Source organism: Coenobita brevimanus, chromosome 55, assembly GCF_032717465.1.
Source record: "Coenobita brevimanus isolate Jiangsu-jjx chromosome 55, ASM3271746v2, whole genome shotgun sequence".
Lineage (NCBI taxonomy): Eukaryota > Metazoa > Arthropoda > Malacostraca > Decapoda > Coenobitidae > Coenobita > Coenobita brevimanus.
The window spans coordinates 19,909,046-19,928,360 of record NC_137008.1 but is presented as its reverse complement, the minus strand read 5'-3'; the positions used below and the strand labels follow the sequence as shown (position 1 = coordinate 19,928,360).

The following is a 19,315-nucleotide window of genomic DNA, read 5'->3' as shown; positions in this document are numbered from 1 at the left end:
AATGGAGACAGGGTAATCATAAATCATTGAATGCCTACTCCTTGTTCCCAATCTTTCACTTTCTAGCCGCTGGCCGCTTGCAAACAGGTTTGTTTGAAGCACGATCTGATCAACGAAGGCCTCACTGAAAAACAGGTGGAAAAATCCAACCTGCTTGAATTACAGTGAATACCTGGTGAAATGCAGCCAGATCGCCCCTGCTCAGTGAAGGGGTGAATGAGGGAGAAAAATCACTCCCATCCTCCCAATCCCACGACACAAATCCCTCGTCCCCATCACCGCCTTCGTCTGGGTGGGGAGGAGATCCTGGTTGGGGAGGTTGGGGAGAAGGAGTACGGAGGGCTTCCCCACTGTCACTCCTCTTCCCTCTGCCTTTACCCTTTCCCTTTCCCTTACCCTTACGGCCTTGAGGAACATTAGGGGGCTGTGGGGATGAAATAGTTTGATATTGGGGAGCAGAAGACGTGCTGGGGAGTGGTTCCTCCCCACCTTCCCCCTCCATTACCACACCACGTGCTCTCTCACGCAACCTTGCTCGACCACGTGTTAGGGGATATTGGGGAGCATAAGACGTGCTTTGGAGTGGTTCCTCCCCACCTTCCCCCTCCCTCACAACCCCACGTGATAAGGAACGCACCCGCACTGGCCCACGTGATCCACTCTGCCGCCTCACACTGCGTAGGGAGAGCAATGACTCACCCACCTCACTCTCACTTTCCCTAATCCCAGGAATGTCCATTTCACTCCCCACTCCCTCCACTTCACTTCTTACCGCCCCAAACAGAATGCTTGGCCCATACCTGCTTAGACGACGTGGTGTGCGCTCTGGGCCACGATGCGTAATCACCTCCCGCCCATACCACGTGGCAGCACGTCCCACGTCTCCGTCCTCGTCCTCGTCCTCGTCCTCAACCTCGAATTCGGCTTCTAAGGCACGCTGGGGATAGGGATATGATATACCACGTGCCTTCTTTGCCTCCTGCCCCTCTCTAGCAGCACGGTAAGTCACGTACTGCCGCTTCCTTGGTGACGGAACTTCCTCGTCACTGCTGGTGGTTTCTTCCTCCTCTGGCTGCACATAATCTTTGTCCATCTCCTCATCATCCAGTGGGGAATCACTGTCGCCGGTAAAGGTGTCCAGGGCGACTTGAATTTCGCTCTCTGAGAGACCTCTCTTAGCCATGTCTGAGCAGGACCGTGGCTACCAGGTGAGTGGACGAGTGGCGGGCTAGCGCGGGTCGCGCGGGGTCGCCGAGTGTCCCCGCCTGGTGGCAGGTAGAGGAAGGTCAGGCGAGGGTACGTACCGCAAATCAAGCGCGAAATTTGAAAATTGTCGAAATTATGCACATTGCAATTGCACGACGTACTAGTACGTCGCCGGGACTGGCAAATGCAAATCGTGGTGACGTACCCATACGTCGTCGGGACGGGGCGGGTTAAGGATGCACCTTGTCTACTACATATTCGTTGGTTTGCAGGTGAGTTGAGTTTGTGTCAACCCCCAAAACACAACACACACCACACGCACCTTGGACACATCCCGGACTTACACCTGACACACCAACTGTATCCTCATTCCTCAGTACAAATACTCTTTGTGTTTTAACTCTACATGTGCAAGTTACCCTACAGTATTTTGTTTTTCAAATTACAGTGATACAGTGGGTGAGTGAATAAGTGATACAGTTACGGAAACATGATGGATTTGGCCGTCCCTATGGGTGCTGGAAATTAGAGGAGGGATGAAATGACGGTTATGAATGAGACGAGGAAGGAATACCTATCAACTTACGCTAAGTCAATATTTAGCATAGAATAGATTAGATAAGACTAGTTGAGTGTTATTTTTTATGCGAGGAAGAAGGAACCAAACGCTGAGCCAGTAAAACAGTTCCCTCCAAGAAAAAAAACAAGAACAATACAAAAGAGAGTCAAATTCAAGATCCGTTCATTTCGAGATGCCTGGACACACTGCGTTTGAAAGACTGGAGATCATAGAAAGTAGGAAATACAGAGGGAGACAGTTCCAGAGTTGACCTGTTGCATAAATGAAGGACTGGGAGTAACGGTTAACTCTTGCATTAGAGTTGGATAGAAAAGGGATGAGAGTTTGTTGCTAAACGGGTGCTACGCACACGTCGTAGTGGTGGAGGGATGCAAGCACGCAGTTCAGAGGAGCAATCACCATTGATGTAGCGGTAGAAAAGACATAAAGATACAACAGTGCGGTGAAGAGACAGAGGTTGAAGGGAGCCAGTAAGAGGAGAGTTAATGAAACAAAAAGTCTGATTCCACACTATTGAGAAGAGCTGTATATGTGGAGCCTCCCCACGCATGAGAGTTGTACTCTAAACAGGGGTGAATAAAACCCATGTATAAAGTCAACAACTGTGCAGGGGTAAAGAAGGCATGGAGTCGGCTTAGCACACCTAATCTCTTGGAAGCAGATTTTACAAGAGATGCAATATGATCTTTCCAAGATAAGTCCTGGGTGAATGAAACCCCAAGTATGTTCAACAATGATGCAAGATTGAGCTGGATATTATTAACTCGCCCCATCCCGGCCATTTTTCCACCACTGACCCCCCCCCCCAATCCCGGCAGATTTAGGATTTGTGTGTTTTTTTTTTTTTTTTGGCTCAACCCTCCGCTCTTGGTGGGAAACGATGGCAGATCACAGAGAAAGTGCTTATCTGAGAGTAGAAATGGTCAAAACAGGTGAGCCATCATGCACCTGGTACCGGGTTCTGTAAAGGCGCGCGACTGCTGTCCCATTTTCTATGGCTGAGGTACGTATTGGAAATCACTCAAAATTGGTAGGTCTTTATTAATTTGGAACAAAATAGCATGTAGCACAAGAATATATTGGTTTTCACACAGAAATATAGGCGAAATAAGCATTGTTCCATTGAGTGAGCATAGCAAAATCGCCCAAATCTGTCACATACGATTCTCTATGTTGTTTCAACATCCATTTCATTTTCTCTACTTACATAATACTTTTCCACTAACATTATACTAGTTTCCACTTTGTAGAATTATCATCACATATTTTACAGGCCTTACGATTATATTTAGCGTAATATTGGTGCATATTTACATAGTGAGCCAACTCTCTATGACTCCTGTTTCAACTTACTCTTTTTTCAACTTATATTTTACTTTTCCACTAACATTACACCTGTTTCCACTTTATAGAAATGTAATCACATATTTTCAGGCCGTACGATTATATTTAGCATAATGTACAATGAAAGAAAAAACTGTCTTCCCAGTTCGGTCCAAAGATAATTTACACCTGGCGAAATACAATGAAAACCCAATCTCTACTACTGCATGTTTCAAATGGTTAGATTTTTCCACTATATGTTTGTCAAACTTTGGGAAGATATTTGTGTCTGTACGTAGTGAGTGATCTTGCTATGACTGTTGTTTCAACTTACACTCTATTTTTCAACTAATATAATACTTTTCCACTAACATTACACCCGTTTCCATTTATATAATTGTTATCACATATTTACAGGCATTACTGCTATATTGAGCGTTATATTATCGCATATGTAGGCTACAATGAAAGACAAAATCTTTCCAATTCCGTCCAAATATAATTTACACCAGGCGAAATACAATGAAAACTCAATCTCTACTACTGCGTGTTGCAAATGGTTCAATTTTTCCACTATATGTTGGTCAAACTTTGGAAAGATAGCTGTCTCTTGTAGGGGGAGGGCGATGATGGTTTTGACATATTTTTTTTTAATATAAAAATTCAGATTTAAGCAGGAGTGTAATCTGGTTTATGTTAAAATGTTGCCACATCATTTGGCTCTTTAGGTTGGTAATATGAAATTCTTAGCTCTTTTCAGCTTTAAGCTATATTTAACGAAACACAAGTGACTAAATCGTCCGAACCATCCCTTCCAGTGGTGATGATTCGGACAGTAGGGTGGGATGGTTCGGCCAAATGTATTACTCAGCATATTCTTAAAATTATGTTAGTTATATTTGATAAAAGCAAATATTTAATAATTTTAAGATATTTCATTTTCCTAAAGTACAATATTGAACTTCAGAATCCAAATGAACTGCTTGATATATGTTTAAAATATGTATATAACTGAAATAACCTTCACCAGATTTAATAATAAGTGATTTAACCTCTTACTTTCTGCTACAAAATGATGCGTAATTAGCCTCTTTCTCTCTCTCTCTCTCTCTCTCTCTCTCTCTCTCTCTGGAATATTGACTTCACTTTTCACTGTCTAGGCCTTATTTCAGACGGACTAACTTGAGACTTTTAATGCATATTGTAGCCTGCAAAACTGAAATAGAAGTTGTAATACCCCTTCCTTCTTTTAACATTTTGAAGAATAGGTTAAACAAACAAAACTATTAACATAAATTCCATGATAACTATTAAGAATGGTGTTTCACTATGTGTTCAGATATAAATGATCAAAAGTAGCGTTATCATTTGATAAGGTCATGACTTGGTAGTAGTGGAGGGATAGTTAGGACTGTGTGAACCATCCCCCTCCTCAACTGTCTGAATCATCCCAAACCTATGTAATTAATTGACGGGTACTCTCAAGTTTCATCTGAGAGAGTTTAACATTCGTTTTTCATAGCAATATGTTCTACATGCAGCACAGATTCACCGTGGTAATGCACAGTTCAATGTTTGAAATATTCATAAAGATAGAGCTTTTGATAAACACTCAAATTATTACATAGGAAATGCAAAAAAACATAAAATCTGACCTGCATCAAAAAGAGAAGGGTTACGAACTTGGAGGTTCTGTGTGGGTTAAGTAAACAAACTCTTCCACTTTCACACAAGATGACACGGCCCTAGGTCCCATAAGTTTCTCAGGGAATGCACTGTCGAACCATCCCACTGTCCGAACCATCACCACCCTCCCTTACAGTGTGGGTGTACTCGCTATGACTGTTGTTTCAACTTACACTCTATTTTTCAACTTATATAATACTTTTCCACTAACATTACACCTATTTCCACTTTATATAATTGTTATCACATATTTACAGGCCTTACTATTATATTGAGAGTCATACTGTACATAGTGAGCGAACTCGCTTTGACTTGTTTAAACTTACACTCTATTTTTCAACTTATATAATATTTTTCCACTAACATTACACCCGTTTCCACATTATATCATTGTTATCACATACAGGCCTTACTCTTATATTGAGCATCATATTATCACATATGTATAAGCCTTACTTTTACAGTGAGCGTCATATTATCGGAAGTACACACAGTATCAGTAATGTACAGTAACAAGGTGTGATATTCCTTGTCAGGGTGGGAAGGAGAGGGTGGTGGGGGAGGTTGGGGAGGTGGAGAGCAGCGCCCTTCCCCCCTCACACTCCTCTTCCCTCTCCCTTTTCCTTTCCCCTTTCCCATCCCTTTCCTTCCATTCCCCACATCACGGGGCTGTGGGGAGAAAGTGCGGGAATATTGCGGGGCAAAAGACGTGCTAGGAAGCGGCTCCTTCTCGCCTGCATGCTCCCCACATACACCACGTGCTTGCACTGCCACCCTCCCACTACCACTTTCCCTTTCACCCCTCACTCCCGCCACACCACTTGTGCCTTCCCCAGACAACACAGAAGGACCATACCATATTTTCCCTCTCACCACACCTTGCCTGCATATACGCACCAAAAATTACATGCAAAATTTGAAAAATGTGCAAATGACGGACCTTGCAATTGCAAAACGTATGGATATGTCGTCGGGTGTCACCATGACAAAACGTGGGAACTTATCCATATGTCATTGGGACGCCTTAGGTTAAACATTAGTGGATACTCCTGTGGAATATTCTGATGGGTTGGTAGGTGTAAAAACTGATTCTTTGATGCATTATCCCGAGACGTCCCCATCAACGTATGGATATGTTGCAACATTTTGCATTTGCCAGTCCTGTCGACGTACTGGTACGATTTGCAATTGCAAGTTGCATAATTTCCACAATTTTCAAAATTCGCACGAGATTTTTGGTACGTAGCGTCACACGACCTTCCCCTACCTGCCACCAAGCGGGGACACTCGGCAACCCCGTGCGACACGCACTCACCTGCGGCTCGGTCACTCACCTGTTAGCAACGGTCCTGCTTAGACATGGCACATAGAGGTCTCTCGGAGGAGGAAATTCAAGCCGCCCTGGATGCCTTTACTGGTGATAGTGATTCACCACTTGATGATGAGGAGATGGACAAAGATTATGTCCAACCAGAGGACGTGGAAAGCAGCAGCAGTGATGAGGAAGTCCCGTCCCCCAGGAAGCAGTGCTACGTGACTTATCATGCTGCAGGAGTGGGTCAGGCTGCACAAGAACAAAATGTAAGATCCTCAAGCCAGCCCCTACGTGACGTGGAGCCTGATTTCGAAGACGAGGACAGAGCCGTGGGACGTGCTGCCAAGTGGTATGGCCATGAGGTAATTACTCATCGCGGCCCAGAGCACACACCACATCGTTCTAACAGGTATGGGCCTAGTGTTTTGTTTGGGGATGGCGGAAGTGGCGTTGAGGGAGTGGGGAGTGAAAGGGAAAGTGTTGGGAGGAGTGTGGACAGTGAGAGTGGCGGGAGTGAGTCATCGCTCTCACGTGGTGGTGTGAGGCGGCGGGGCGTATCACGTGGGGCAGTGAGGGTGGGTGGTGAATCACGTGGTGTGGTGACGGAGCAGGGAGGCGAGGAGGAGCCACTCCCCAGCATGTCTTATGCTCCCCAGTATTCCCGGGCTTCCTCCCCACAGCCCCCTGATGTTCTCCAAGGCTGTAAGGGTAAGGGAAAGGGGAAGGGTAAAGGCCGAGGGAAGAGGAGTGCGAGTGGGGAAGCCCTCCGCACTCCTTCCCAACCTCCCCCACCATCATCTCCTCCCCACCCCGATGAAGGCGACGATGGGGACGATCGGGACGAATTTGTGGCATGGAATTGGGAGGATGGGAGTGATTTTACTCCCCTCATTCACCCATTCACTGAGCAGGGGCATGCTGGCTGCATTGCTCCCGGTATTCACCCTAATTCTACCAGGCTGGATTTTTTCCACCTTTTCTTCAGTGAGGGTTTTGTGGAGGAAATAGTGGATCAAACAAACTGGTTCGCTACCAGCCAGAGCCGTGAGAGTGAAAGACAGGGCACAAGGAGCAGGCATTCTATCCTATATGATTACCCAGTCTCCCTTGCAGAAATGTTTTTGTTTTTGGCCCTGGTACTGTTGATGGGTATTGTACGAAAGAACTGAATTCCTGCATACTGGACAAGGGACCCTATTATGCTTACACCAATATTTGGCCAAGTAATGGCCATAATCAGTTTCAGCAAATTCTAAGCCGCCTCCATTTCTATGATGCTGATGATCCTGCAAATGCTAATGACACAGATGAGGCGAATTAGATTGGTTTTTGCACAAGAAGAGAAACACCAAAGCAGCAACGAACAGCATCTTTATTTGTAGTACCAACGTTTCGGCACAGAGACTATGCCATTATCAAGGTTTACTGAAAGTTAAGAAAAGTGTGCTACAATAAATAAAGAACATATTATAAAAAATTATTAACACTGCAAATTTATGCTATGTACAGTGGGCAGGCTGATGTATTATTATTTAATCTGGGGGCATATTTCTTGATGTAAAGTGACTCTAAAATCCTAATGTCAGTATTGGAACAAGAATCTAAGATAGTAAAATGATCTTTTTTCGGAGGCACATCACACTCTAACAAGTGCTCCCTTACTGCAGAGTGAGGAGGGACTAGCAGAGGGTGACCGGTCCTGCTCGACTGGCCCAAGTGTTCATCTGTCCTGATTTTATAGGCTCGCCCTGTGCTGCCTATATACCCCGTCTGGCAACTGGAGCAGGTGAACTTATAAATGGCAGATGACCTTAGGTCTGTTGGCAGGCGGTCCTTGAATTTAAAAAATGAACCTATTCTAAAATTATTGACAAATACAAATATAAAGTCGATCTGAGGGTAGAAGGAACTTAATTTATTACATAGGCGATGTTTCGTCTCCGAGGAAGCATCGCCTAAATAGGGCAGTCTAAAGAACATAGATTGTTTCGGAACCGTATGAACAACAGGCCTTTGCTGGTACCTCATATTCAAAAATTTGTAGACTAAATTATCAAAAACATGTGTCGGAAAGCCATTCGTTAAGAAAAAAGATTTTAAAAATTTTATTTCATTGTGAAATCTGTCATAGGTTGAAGTTAGATTATAAGCTCTATGTAGCAAGGTTTTGATGGCGTTTATCTTGAATTTATGACAACAATAACTAAAATAACTAATACCAAGTCCTGCGAATGTCGTTTTACGAAAAATACTAAATTATAGTTTACCGTTATATTTTTCTATCATAAAATCCAAAATAGATAGTTTACCATTAACTTCAATGTCTATAGTAAATTCTATATTATTATGTTGTTTATTAATATACTTCAAAAATATATTTGCTTGACACTTATTTTCAAAAATGGCAAATGTATCGTCAACATATCTGCGGTAAAATAATGGTTTAAAATTATCCGGACAATAAGGCTGCAGTAGTGAGTGCTAAGGCAGTGCATGCAGAGGAAATGCAAATGTTGGGCTAGATGGATAATTGAGAAACTATGCTAGTTAAGGCTGAGACAAGGCTAGATGACAGTAATGGCTTCCAGCCAGTTAAAAAAGGCCGCAAGGCTATGGCAAGTAAGAATAAGTTTCAGGAACTAAAGAACGAGGTGCAGGGTAAGCCTAGTCCTTTACTTGTCGGGGAGTAAGTGATCAGGTAACAGGAGAAAGAATTTTATACTAAGAGTTCTAGAATGAAGAATTTTTGTTTTCCTGGTTTTAGGATACAGGATGTGACTGATACAGAAAATGACCTAGTCAGCTACACGTCAGAGGACTCAGTCTTTGTTACAGTGGTGGAGAGCAGTAGTGTAGCTTCAGGCAGCTCAGAGGAGACACTTAGAAAGTATAGGGACCCTATGAGGTGGTTCAAGGAATGACATAGGAAGGTAGTTGTCTTTTTTTTTTTTTTTTTAAATAACAGAACTGAGGAAGGAAAACAAATGAATAAAAAAAATAATCCATACACCAGATTACTGGTGTTCTCTGTTCATAAAATATCTGTAACAGATTTGAACAGCTGCGGGTTGAAATTTGGAGGGAAGCAACTCTGGGGATGCGAGTTCCAGAGAGATGCAGTTCGGGGTATGAAAGAATTCTGATAGGCAGAAGTTCTGCAATATGGCTGAGTGACATTCCAGTCATGAGCGCTACCAGATGCCCGTGTAGCATGAGGGAAGGCATGGAGAGGTGGCACCATGGACTCAACTTCATCTGAGCATTTGCCATAATAATACCTGTAAAAAATGCAAGGGAGGCAACATTCCTTCTTACTTGTAGGGGGAGGTAGTTTATTTATAATGGAAGGGTTGTCAGTAATTCTAACAGCTTTGTTCTGCATTTTGTCTAGTTGTTTTAATGCAACCTTTCCACATCCATTCCACAAGTGTGAGCAATATTCAAGCAGAAAGCACACATGACTCTTATAAATTATAGCTAACTGCTTGTCAAGCGAAGAAGTTTCGGACTCTGTACAATAATCCAAGTTTTTTTTAGGCGGATTTAGCAAGTGATCTAACATGAGAGGTCCAGCTGAGAGCATTGTTAAGTGAGACGCCAAGAATTTCAATACTTTTGGAGATGGGAATATTAGTAGCACTGAAAGTAATGTACGAATCTGGCAATATCTGTCTATTAGTGAATTGTATATATTTAGTTATGATAGCATTAAATGAGACAAGGTTGTTTTGTCCCCGTTCACTGATTGTAGATAGGTCTTGATTTATGGAGATGGCTGTACTGAGTTGAGAGGTTGAGAGATTAGACAGTGTAAATGGGTGTCTAAGTGTGAATGAACTATGTAGTGTTGAGTCGTCTGCATATGAGTGGATGGGATTGTGGGTGACAGATAAGAGATCATTAATATGAACCAGGAATAGGGTTGGGGCCAGAACTGACCCCTGTGGCACGCCGGCGTTGAGTGAAAATTCGAATATACATCATCTATTTTTACTCTTATTTTCCTGTCACTAAGATATGAAGAATCAAAGGAACAAAAGACATTAGTCCATAGCAAGGGAGTTTGAACAGCAGGGAACGGTGCCATACTCTGTTGAAAGCTTTAGAAATATCAAGGGCTACTGCATGAGTTTCTCCATGTAGGTCAATTGATTGATGGATGGTATGAGTTAGGAGATTGAGTATGTTAATGGTGGATCTTTCGTGCCAAAAACCATATTGTCTATCACTAATTAAGTTGTTGGATTCAAGGTGTTTAACTGTGCTTATTAATTAAAGTTTCAAATACCTTATCAAGAGATGTGACAGCTATTGGTCTGTAATTAGAGGGGTCAGAGGAACTTCCTTTCTTCAGAATTGGGTGGATATTGGCTTCTTTCCATGAATTTCGGAATGAACAAGTCTGTAGTCTGTTACCAAAATTTTATATTGGTTCTGTATTCCCAATAGAATTAAATGAGTCAGTAGTAGGCTTGAAGGTCTGTGTAGAAAGGAGAGTGCATGTTTCTTGATGTTTAGGACAGTTCTGGCCACAACAAGAGTTTGTATGGTAGGGGTGGCCTTCAGCTCAGTAGGGTAGGCTAAGCTAGGTTAGGTAGAGTTCTAGATGACAATGGTAAGCAAGCTAAGATAGTGATAAGGAGGTGGAAAGAAGTAGTGTTAATGGAGTGGTGGTAAATAATTCTGTCCCTCAGGCCAATGATGGTAGGGTAAGTTATATGAGACCAGATCATCGTGTGCCAGGTAGATCTGACCTCACCTCCGGTACAGTACAAGTAGACCATCAGCGGATTTGTGGAGAGGGAGGGAGTTATAGCTCAGTGGTTGGTAGGAGTGTCACCACATCGACTAGGGATTTAAGCAGTTTAACAGGGCTAATTTTAGTGTCTCATATCCGTGCAATGAATATTATGTATATAAAGGTGAAAAGTATTATTTCAAAGTGAGAATAATTACAGATGCAACTACTGCAGATCCTGGCATAATTATGAGTACAGAATCATGGTTTATACATCGTGAGAAGCCTTTTCGGAGAAGTATCACTACAACTCTATAAAAAAATAAATATATTTCGTGACTGCAAAATACTAGTGAGGGAGTTCTTGTATAGATTAAAAACAACATAGATGCAATTCAGATCTGTAAGCTGGACACTGATACACATGATTCGTTGTCAAAATATTCAGTGATCAATAAACCTTTGTGTGTGTGTGTGTGTGTGTGTGCAGTAATATACAGACGGCCCAAGTTAAACAAAGAAAACGGTAAATTTTTCTACAATGAAAGAAAATCAGTAATAGAAAACAAACATGGCGATAACTGGAGGGGATTAAAAATCCAAATATTGACTGGAAAAGCCAGTGTGCAGACAAAGAAGAGAACAGGTTGTTAGAAATGGTAGATGATGCATTTTGAAGTCAGGCAGTGAATACACTGATGCGCAATAATAATATATTCGACCTTGCCTTAGCAACAGTAACCTAAAAAATTTGTGTGATGGTGAAAATTTTAGAAAGGATGATCATAATATAATTTGGCTTGAAGTTAACATCAGCTGTAAGACCAGTATAAATAGCATTTAGTTCCTGACTTTAAAAAAGCTAACTTTGATAATACAGTATGAGAAAGGAAATTTCCAACACCTACTGGATTAAGTTACTACAGATGGATAATTTTTAAAGAAATATGGGAAATAGTCACTAATCGATTGATGTCTATTCAACAAAAATGTACCGAGAGCTACCAGAGGGAAAAGTCACACTAATAAACCAGCATGAATGTTGATGAATACTGAAGAAATTGTCGGTCGCAAGATTCGTCGAGAACCATACATTAACAAGCCAGGCAGTTAATTAAAGGTCACTGAACATTTCAGGGTTTCATTCCATCTAGGGACCGCTGAGGTACACTTCCATAACATTGTGACTTTTCTCTCTTATGTTACCTCACCGTTTCACTCAAGACTACATGCTCATTGCTTGTTCACTGACAAACTGACTCACTGACACTGTGACTGACAACTCCGTCCTTCAATTGATTTTTTCTCATTGTGTGACACAATAACTCTGTCACTGACACTCTATCACTGTCCATCTGCCACTGACACATTGTTCTCTGACTGTCTGTTGCTGACTCCGACCCGCTGTCACACTGACTAAACTGAACTGAAATCTCTCACTGGTCACTACGTGCTTACTCACGCCATCTGTTACTCTTGGCTAACTGCCAGCAAGCTGGGCAGGTACAGTTTAAATACTCCCCCCCCCCCTACCTACTAGCACAGTCCAGAAAATTCTAGAGCCTAGGAGAGAATCAAACCCGACATGCTGAATTATCCAAAAGGAACCTCATGTCTCCAGATACAAACATCAACCTAATCTCACGGCATAACACTTAATTTTAGAATGTTACTCACATCTCCAGTTACAAACCACTAAACTAATCCTATAACATTACATGTAAATTCTTGAATGTTCCCCTTATTACCAGATGTATAATCACTAACCTAATCCTACCAGCATAACAATAGAAAAATTATAGAGGAAATCGTGATATCATCAAATATCTAAAATTGAAACAGCAGTGTTACAAAATTATTTGGAAACCTAAACAAGACTATGAGGCAAAAGTTTCCCATGATGCAAAATCAAATCCTAAATATTATTTTTATTGTGTGAATAGTAAAAAACATGTAAAGGGTAACATAGGCCCTCTACTTTACTCGAAAGCGATCTCATCCATGATAACCGAATGATAGCAACAATACTACAGAATGACTCCATTGATAGTATCTTCACAATAGAAAGAAGTATAATCATTCCTATCCCACAATCAGTTTTCTTAGGACCAGAAAATCTATCAATGACTTTGCAGGACATCTATCTATCTATCTATCTATCTATCTATATACCTAGGCTGCTTCCCCCAAGGAAAGGGAGGTAGCCGAGACAGGATGACTCACTCTCCATTTACTCATCCATTCAAACACATTCATTCGCATCTTAGCCCCAAAGGGGAGAACGGACAGATCCTCACCGCACCACACCGCACAAGGGTCAACTGGGCAATGCAATCAGTGACATCCGCAGCAGGGCCTGACAGCAGAACTGGTTTACCCCTGCCACATCATAACAGACCCATCCCCTTACCCGCACCTGACCTGACTAGCTGATCAGACCAAATGCGGGAGAATATCCCCTCAGGGCTGCGTCATCACTTATTCATTCACAATTTCTCTCCATTTATTTCTGTCACGCACAGCCACTCTTCCTTGCTCAACAGACATCCCTCTCGCATCCAGCGCTCTCTTCACACTGTCCATCCATCCTATTCGTGGTCTTCCTCTCAGCCTTACACCTCTCACACCAGATCTAGTTATCTTTTTCACCAATCGCTCATTATCCATTCTCTCCATATGCCCAAACCATTGCAACACCCTCTGCTCAACTCTGCCAGCCATCTCCCGAACAACTCCAGTTCTCCTTCGCACTTCATCATTTCGCACCCGATCCATACGCGTCACTCCACACATACTCCTCAGACATCTCATCTCCATTACATTCAAACTTTTCCTCTCTGCTACACCCATATTCCATGTTTCAGCCCCATATAATGCAGTCGGTACCACAACACCCTCATACAGCCTTCTCTTTACATCCATTCTAAGCGAACGACATTTAAACACTTTTTTCATTCCTCCCAGCACCTTTCCTACTTCATTTATTCTAAACTTCACTTCTGCATCTATTCTTCCATCCACAGCAACATGTGACCCTAGATATTTAAAACAATCTACCTCCTCAAGCAACTCACCATTCAAAACTATATTCATCCCCCTACCATCTATCAACCTCGTACACTTCATCACTTTACTCTTATTCTCATTTACTTTCAATTTCCTCCTTTCACACACCCTTCCAAACTCCTCTACCAACTGTCTCAATCTCTCCTCTGAATCAGTCACCAGTGCAGTATCATCTGCAAACAGCAGCTGCTTCAGATTCCACTCTCCTCCATCAACATTTACCAGACTCAGACCACCTAAAACTCTTGCATTCACCTCCCTTACAACACCATCCATGTAAATATTAAACAACCAAGGCGACATCACACATCCCTGTCGCAGCCCCACTCTCACGGGAAACCAATCACTCACAGCATTTCCCACTCTTACACACGCTCTACTATTTACATAAAAACTTTTCACCCCTTTTAGTAACCTACCATCAAGTCCATACAATCTTAAAACAGTCCACAAAGCCTCCCTATCAATTCTATCATACGCTTTCTCTAAATCCATAAATGCCCAAAACACATCCTTGCCTTTCGCTAAATACTTTTCACACACTTGTCTCACAGCAAACACCTGATCAACGCATCCCCTCCCTCTCCTAAAGCCACACTGCTCATCACTAATCACTCCCTCTGTACCCTCTCTCTAACTCTCATAATTAACACTCTACCATACACCTTACCTACAACACTCAACAGACTTATACCCCTAAAGCTAGTACATTCATACTTATCACCCTTGCCTTTATACAACGGGACCACACAAGCACTTGCCCAGTCAATTGGCACCATACCTTTCTCAAAGCACACATTCAACAATCTTAATAACCAGTCAACAATAGTCACTCCACCACCCTTCAGGCATTCCACAGCACACCCATCCATACCTGCAGCTTTCCCTGTTTTCATCTCCTTTACTGCCTTCTCCACTTCCTCCTTCGTGATCAAGGAATCATTCAACTCTCCCAACACATTTATACCTTGCACCCTTCCATCCGCCACAATCTCAGCCACCCTTTCCTCCTCTACATTTAACAATCTTTCAAAATACTCTGCCCATCTCTTCCTTACTGCATCCATCTCAATTAACATCCTTCCATCCTCTGATTTTACTCGTTCTTCCTTCCCAGACTCTCCTTTTCGCACCCTTTTCACCTCCTTCCAAAACATTTTCTTATTCTGCTGAAAATTCTCTGTCAGCCGCCTACCCCACCTCTCATCTGCTGCCACTTTAGCATCACGCACAGCCCTTCTCGCTCTATTCCTCTTCTCCTTATACCTTTCATATGACATCTCATCCTTCCTCTGCAGCCACACTTCATATGCACGTCTCTTCTCAGCCACAGCCATACTTACTTCCTCGCACCACCATTCACTTCCTTTTCTTACACCACCACCCACACGTCTCACACCACACACCTCTTCTGCATGCCCCACCACAGCACTCTTAAACAACTGCAATTCCTCCTCCACGCTGCCATTTTCCCGATCTTTCACTGCGTTCCACTCATCTTTCAATTTCTCCTGATACTCTATCTTTTTCTCTCTTTTATCCAACTCACTCACTTTCAAAACCTCCCTGCCACACCTAACCCTCCTAGCTCTCATCCATCTCTTTCCTACTTTTAACTTTCCTCCACCAGGTAGTGGTCAGACATACCTCCACCCTCCCCTCTCAGAACTCTCACATCCAACAATCTTCCTATTACATTCCTAGACACAACCACATAGTCCATCAAGGCTCTATCAACAACCCTTCCACCCTCCTGTCTCACCCATGTATACTTATAAATATCTTTCTTCTCAAACAGCGTATTCCCAATCACCATCTCTCGCTCAACACACATCGCTATCATTCGTTCCCCATTTTCATTTCTTCCAGGCACACCATGCATACCAACTACACCTTCAACTGCTACATTTCCCACTCTAGCATTCAGATCTCCCATCATTACCACATTCACATTCGCTTCAAAACTCTGCAGACACTCATCAACATCATTCCAGAAAGACTCCCTCTCTTGTTCATCCCTTTCACTACCAGGCCCATATGCACTCACAAACACCCATAACTCACGTTCAAATTTCGCTTTCACCCACATCAGTCTCGATGACACCTCCTTCCATTCAATCACACATTGCTGAACTTCCGGACTCACTAACAAGGCCACACCTTCTCTTGCCCTTCCTCTATCAACACCTGACAATCTTCCATTCACACTTCCAGGACATGATGCATTAAATTTTCTTTAGAAAAATCGACCGAAAACCATCAGCTGGCCCAGATCAGATATCTCCTCGAATACTGCATGAATGTTACAGTTAGTTAGCATGAATGTTACAGATGGTTAGCTTTTCCTATAGCTAAAATATTCAATAACTTAATCAATGGAAGCTCGCTAATTTCTCACCTGCCTTTAAAAAGGGCGGGAAAAAAACAAACGCGCCACAAATTATTACCCAGTAAACCTAACATCAGTACTTTGCAGATATTGGGACAAAAATGTTGGAGATATAATTACTGTGTTCCTTAATAAGCATAATCTTATAACAGATAATCAACAAGGGTTTTGTAATAATAGATCAAGTCTTACAAATTTCTTTGATTTTTTAACAAACATGCAATAACTGGGATGCAAAAATATCTTCAGATGTCATATAAGCCTACCATGATTTCCAAAAAGCCTTTGATAAGGTCCCCCATCTAAAACTACGAGAAAATCTAAATGTCCAGGGCCTCTCTAACAAATTATGTTCATGGATTGGTGATTGGTTAACGAATCGCCAGCTGTGTTTAGTAGTATAACGTAAATCATCAGACTGGCTTGAAGTAACGAGCAGAGTTCCTCAAGGGTCATTTCTAGGACCAGCTCTTTTCACCATTTGTATCAGTTAATTAGAAAATTAATTCGCTTCTATGGTAGCAAAATTTGTAGTTGATACTAAAATTGGAAGCAAAGTAATTACAAAAGCAAATTGAGACTCTTTAGAACACAATCTTGGTATATAATAAACTGGAATGAAGAATGGAAGATGAAGTTAATGTAGATAAATGTACACGAATGGATTTTTGCGACAAAAATATTAAATATGAATGTCATACGTTCAATACCCCACTGCCGGAAGCAAAGAACGATAAGCATGTAGGTGGTAATATCAGTAAAGACCTCAAATACTCAAAATAGTGTATAGCAGCCAGTAACATGGGAAACAAAATGTTTGATTTCATCCCAAGGAACTTTGTTACCAAAAATGTCCTATGTAATCTCTAAGCTTTATACACTGTTAGGTAGACCCCACCTAGAATACTGTCTGTTGCAATGATTGCCGAATCTTATTACCAACGAAGACATACCCGGAAGAATGTAGCATGGAGCCACAAAAATTACCCCATCACTGAGGAAAATACCCTACAAAAGGAAACTAAAAAAACTCATTATGTTTTTTCTAAAAATGTGACAACTAAGAGGAGATTTAATATAAGTATTTAAAATTCTAAACAGATATGACGATTGGAGAAAGAAACACCGATATGGGACTTAGTGTGTATTGACATTTCGCCTCATGGCTTCCTCAGAATACAATTGCTGAATATACACCACATTTCCTGTATGTATAGCAGAAGGCAGTGGATGTATGAGGCAATTATCAGAAGAAACTACACTCGCCTTCGAGACAGCGCGTCAGTTTGGGAGCACAGAGGTATAATATCACAACAGGCAGCAGCGGTTATAAGGAGAGACATAACTCATTTTAACGAGTTACAGTACAGAAACGAAGGCTGGAAAGGAAACTTAATGCCTTATGCAGAGGACGTAGGTGGAAGGAAATAAGCAGACCTGACTTCATTCAAAAACCTATCCAGAAGACAACTGAACCCTTGGATATTGAGCCTCTAAGTCTGGGTCTCAAATTTAGTACCGGCCTCTACAATCAGAACACCATCATTGACCTGATTAACAAGAATCACTGCCACAATGACAGTGATTTCCAGCAAAGCTTTTGTTCAGGGAATCATCAGCTACAGTGGCTGACAGCATCAACGGATGTCGATACCCAGGCGCCACTGAAAAGCCCTGAAGGACTTTGGTGAGGAAGCAAACATCAGGATTTCATCATCAGATAAGGAAGGAGGAGTCGTCATCATGGATAACAGTGCATACACAGATAAAATGGGTGAACTTCTAGCGGACAGAGACACCTACACCGTCGTAGAAGAAGCAGAGGTTAAAAAGACATCAGGGGATTTTAACAAACAGCGCAGAATAATACTAGGGAAGACAGAGAAAGGCAAGAAGTTGCTTCACCTCATATGCAGCTACCCACGGCCTGCCATGTTGTCTGCTCTCTCTAAAACACACAAGCCTGGCATTCCCATGCGACCAATCACTTCGGGAATTGGAAGTGCACCACACCAACTGGCTGGGAGACTGGCCAAAATACTTTCTGTTAAGCTTGGAGCAATAAGCAAGGCACATTTAAAACACTCTGGTAACCTTAAGATGAATATAAATGACATTATCGTCAAAAACAAGAAACTGCCCAGTCTTGATGTGAAATTCCTCTTCACAAAAGTGTCCACGGATAACGTAATATTCCTACTCCACGAAATAATAAGTGATAATGAAACTGACCTGCCCGTACCGAAAAACGATTTCCTAAAATTGGTCGAAATGTGCATAAACCTTAATTACTTTAAATTTCATGATACCTTCTACAAGCAAAGTTTTGGAATGGCTATGGGGTCACCACTGAGTGCTGTGTTAGCTAACCTCTTCATGGAATTACTCGAGTCTGGTCCCTACAAACGGTTCATCCCGAACACCGCCAAGTGGCTGTGATATGTTGACGACATCTTGGTCACTACACCCAGACGTTTCAACGTAGACAATCTGCTGGACAGAATTTATGAAGTGGAACCGTCAATTTAGTATCCCCTTGAAGAGGAAACTGACAGTTACTTGCCCTTCCTGGATACCCTGCTCATTAGGACCGACAGTAAGTTGGCATTTAAAGTGTATAGGAAAGCCACAAATAGGGATGACCTTATTCACTACTATTCCAACTACTATTCCAACCACTACTAGCCTAACCAACGTTAGGCTAAAGAAAAGTGTATTAATGGGGTTCTACATCAGAGCCTTGAGGATTTGCAGTGAAGATCATTTGAAACAGGAATTCCAGTACATAGATAGCATATTTTCTAAACTGAAGTATCCAAAACACATGTTATCCAGTGCCAGAAAACATGCCAGGGCTATCAGGGAACGGGCAATGGCTGAGAAATCCAGTGATGTGACACGTATAATCCTGCCCAATAATAATATAAGCAACAACATTCCTCGGTTTTTAAGAAATTCAGGAACTGAGGCAGCTTTAAAGACATCTCAGACAGTAGGTGATCTGGTCAGACA

At 42.1% G+C, this 19,315-nt stretch overlaps 1 protein-coding gene across 1 annotated transcript; it reads left to right on the top strand.

Moving 5' to 3' along the window:
- The first annotated feature begins 18,046 nt into the window (after positions 1–18,046).
- Positions 18,047–18,742, top strand: LOC145401272 (uncharacterized). Its single transcript, XM_080273600.1, has one exon. The coding sequence runs from the start codon at positions 18,047–18,049 to the stop codon at positions 18,740–18,742; it is 696 nt and encodes a 231-aa protein (XP_080129726.1).
- The last annotated feature ends 573 nt before the right edge of the window (positions 18,743–19,315 follow it).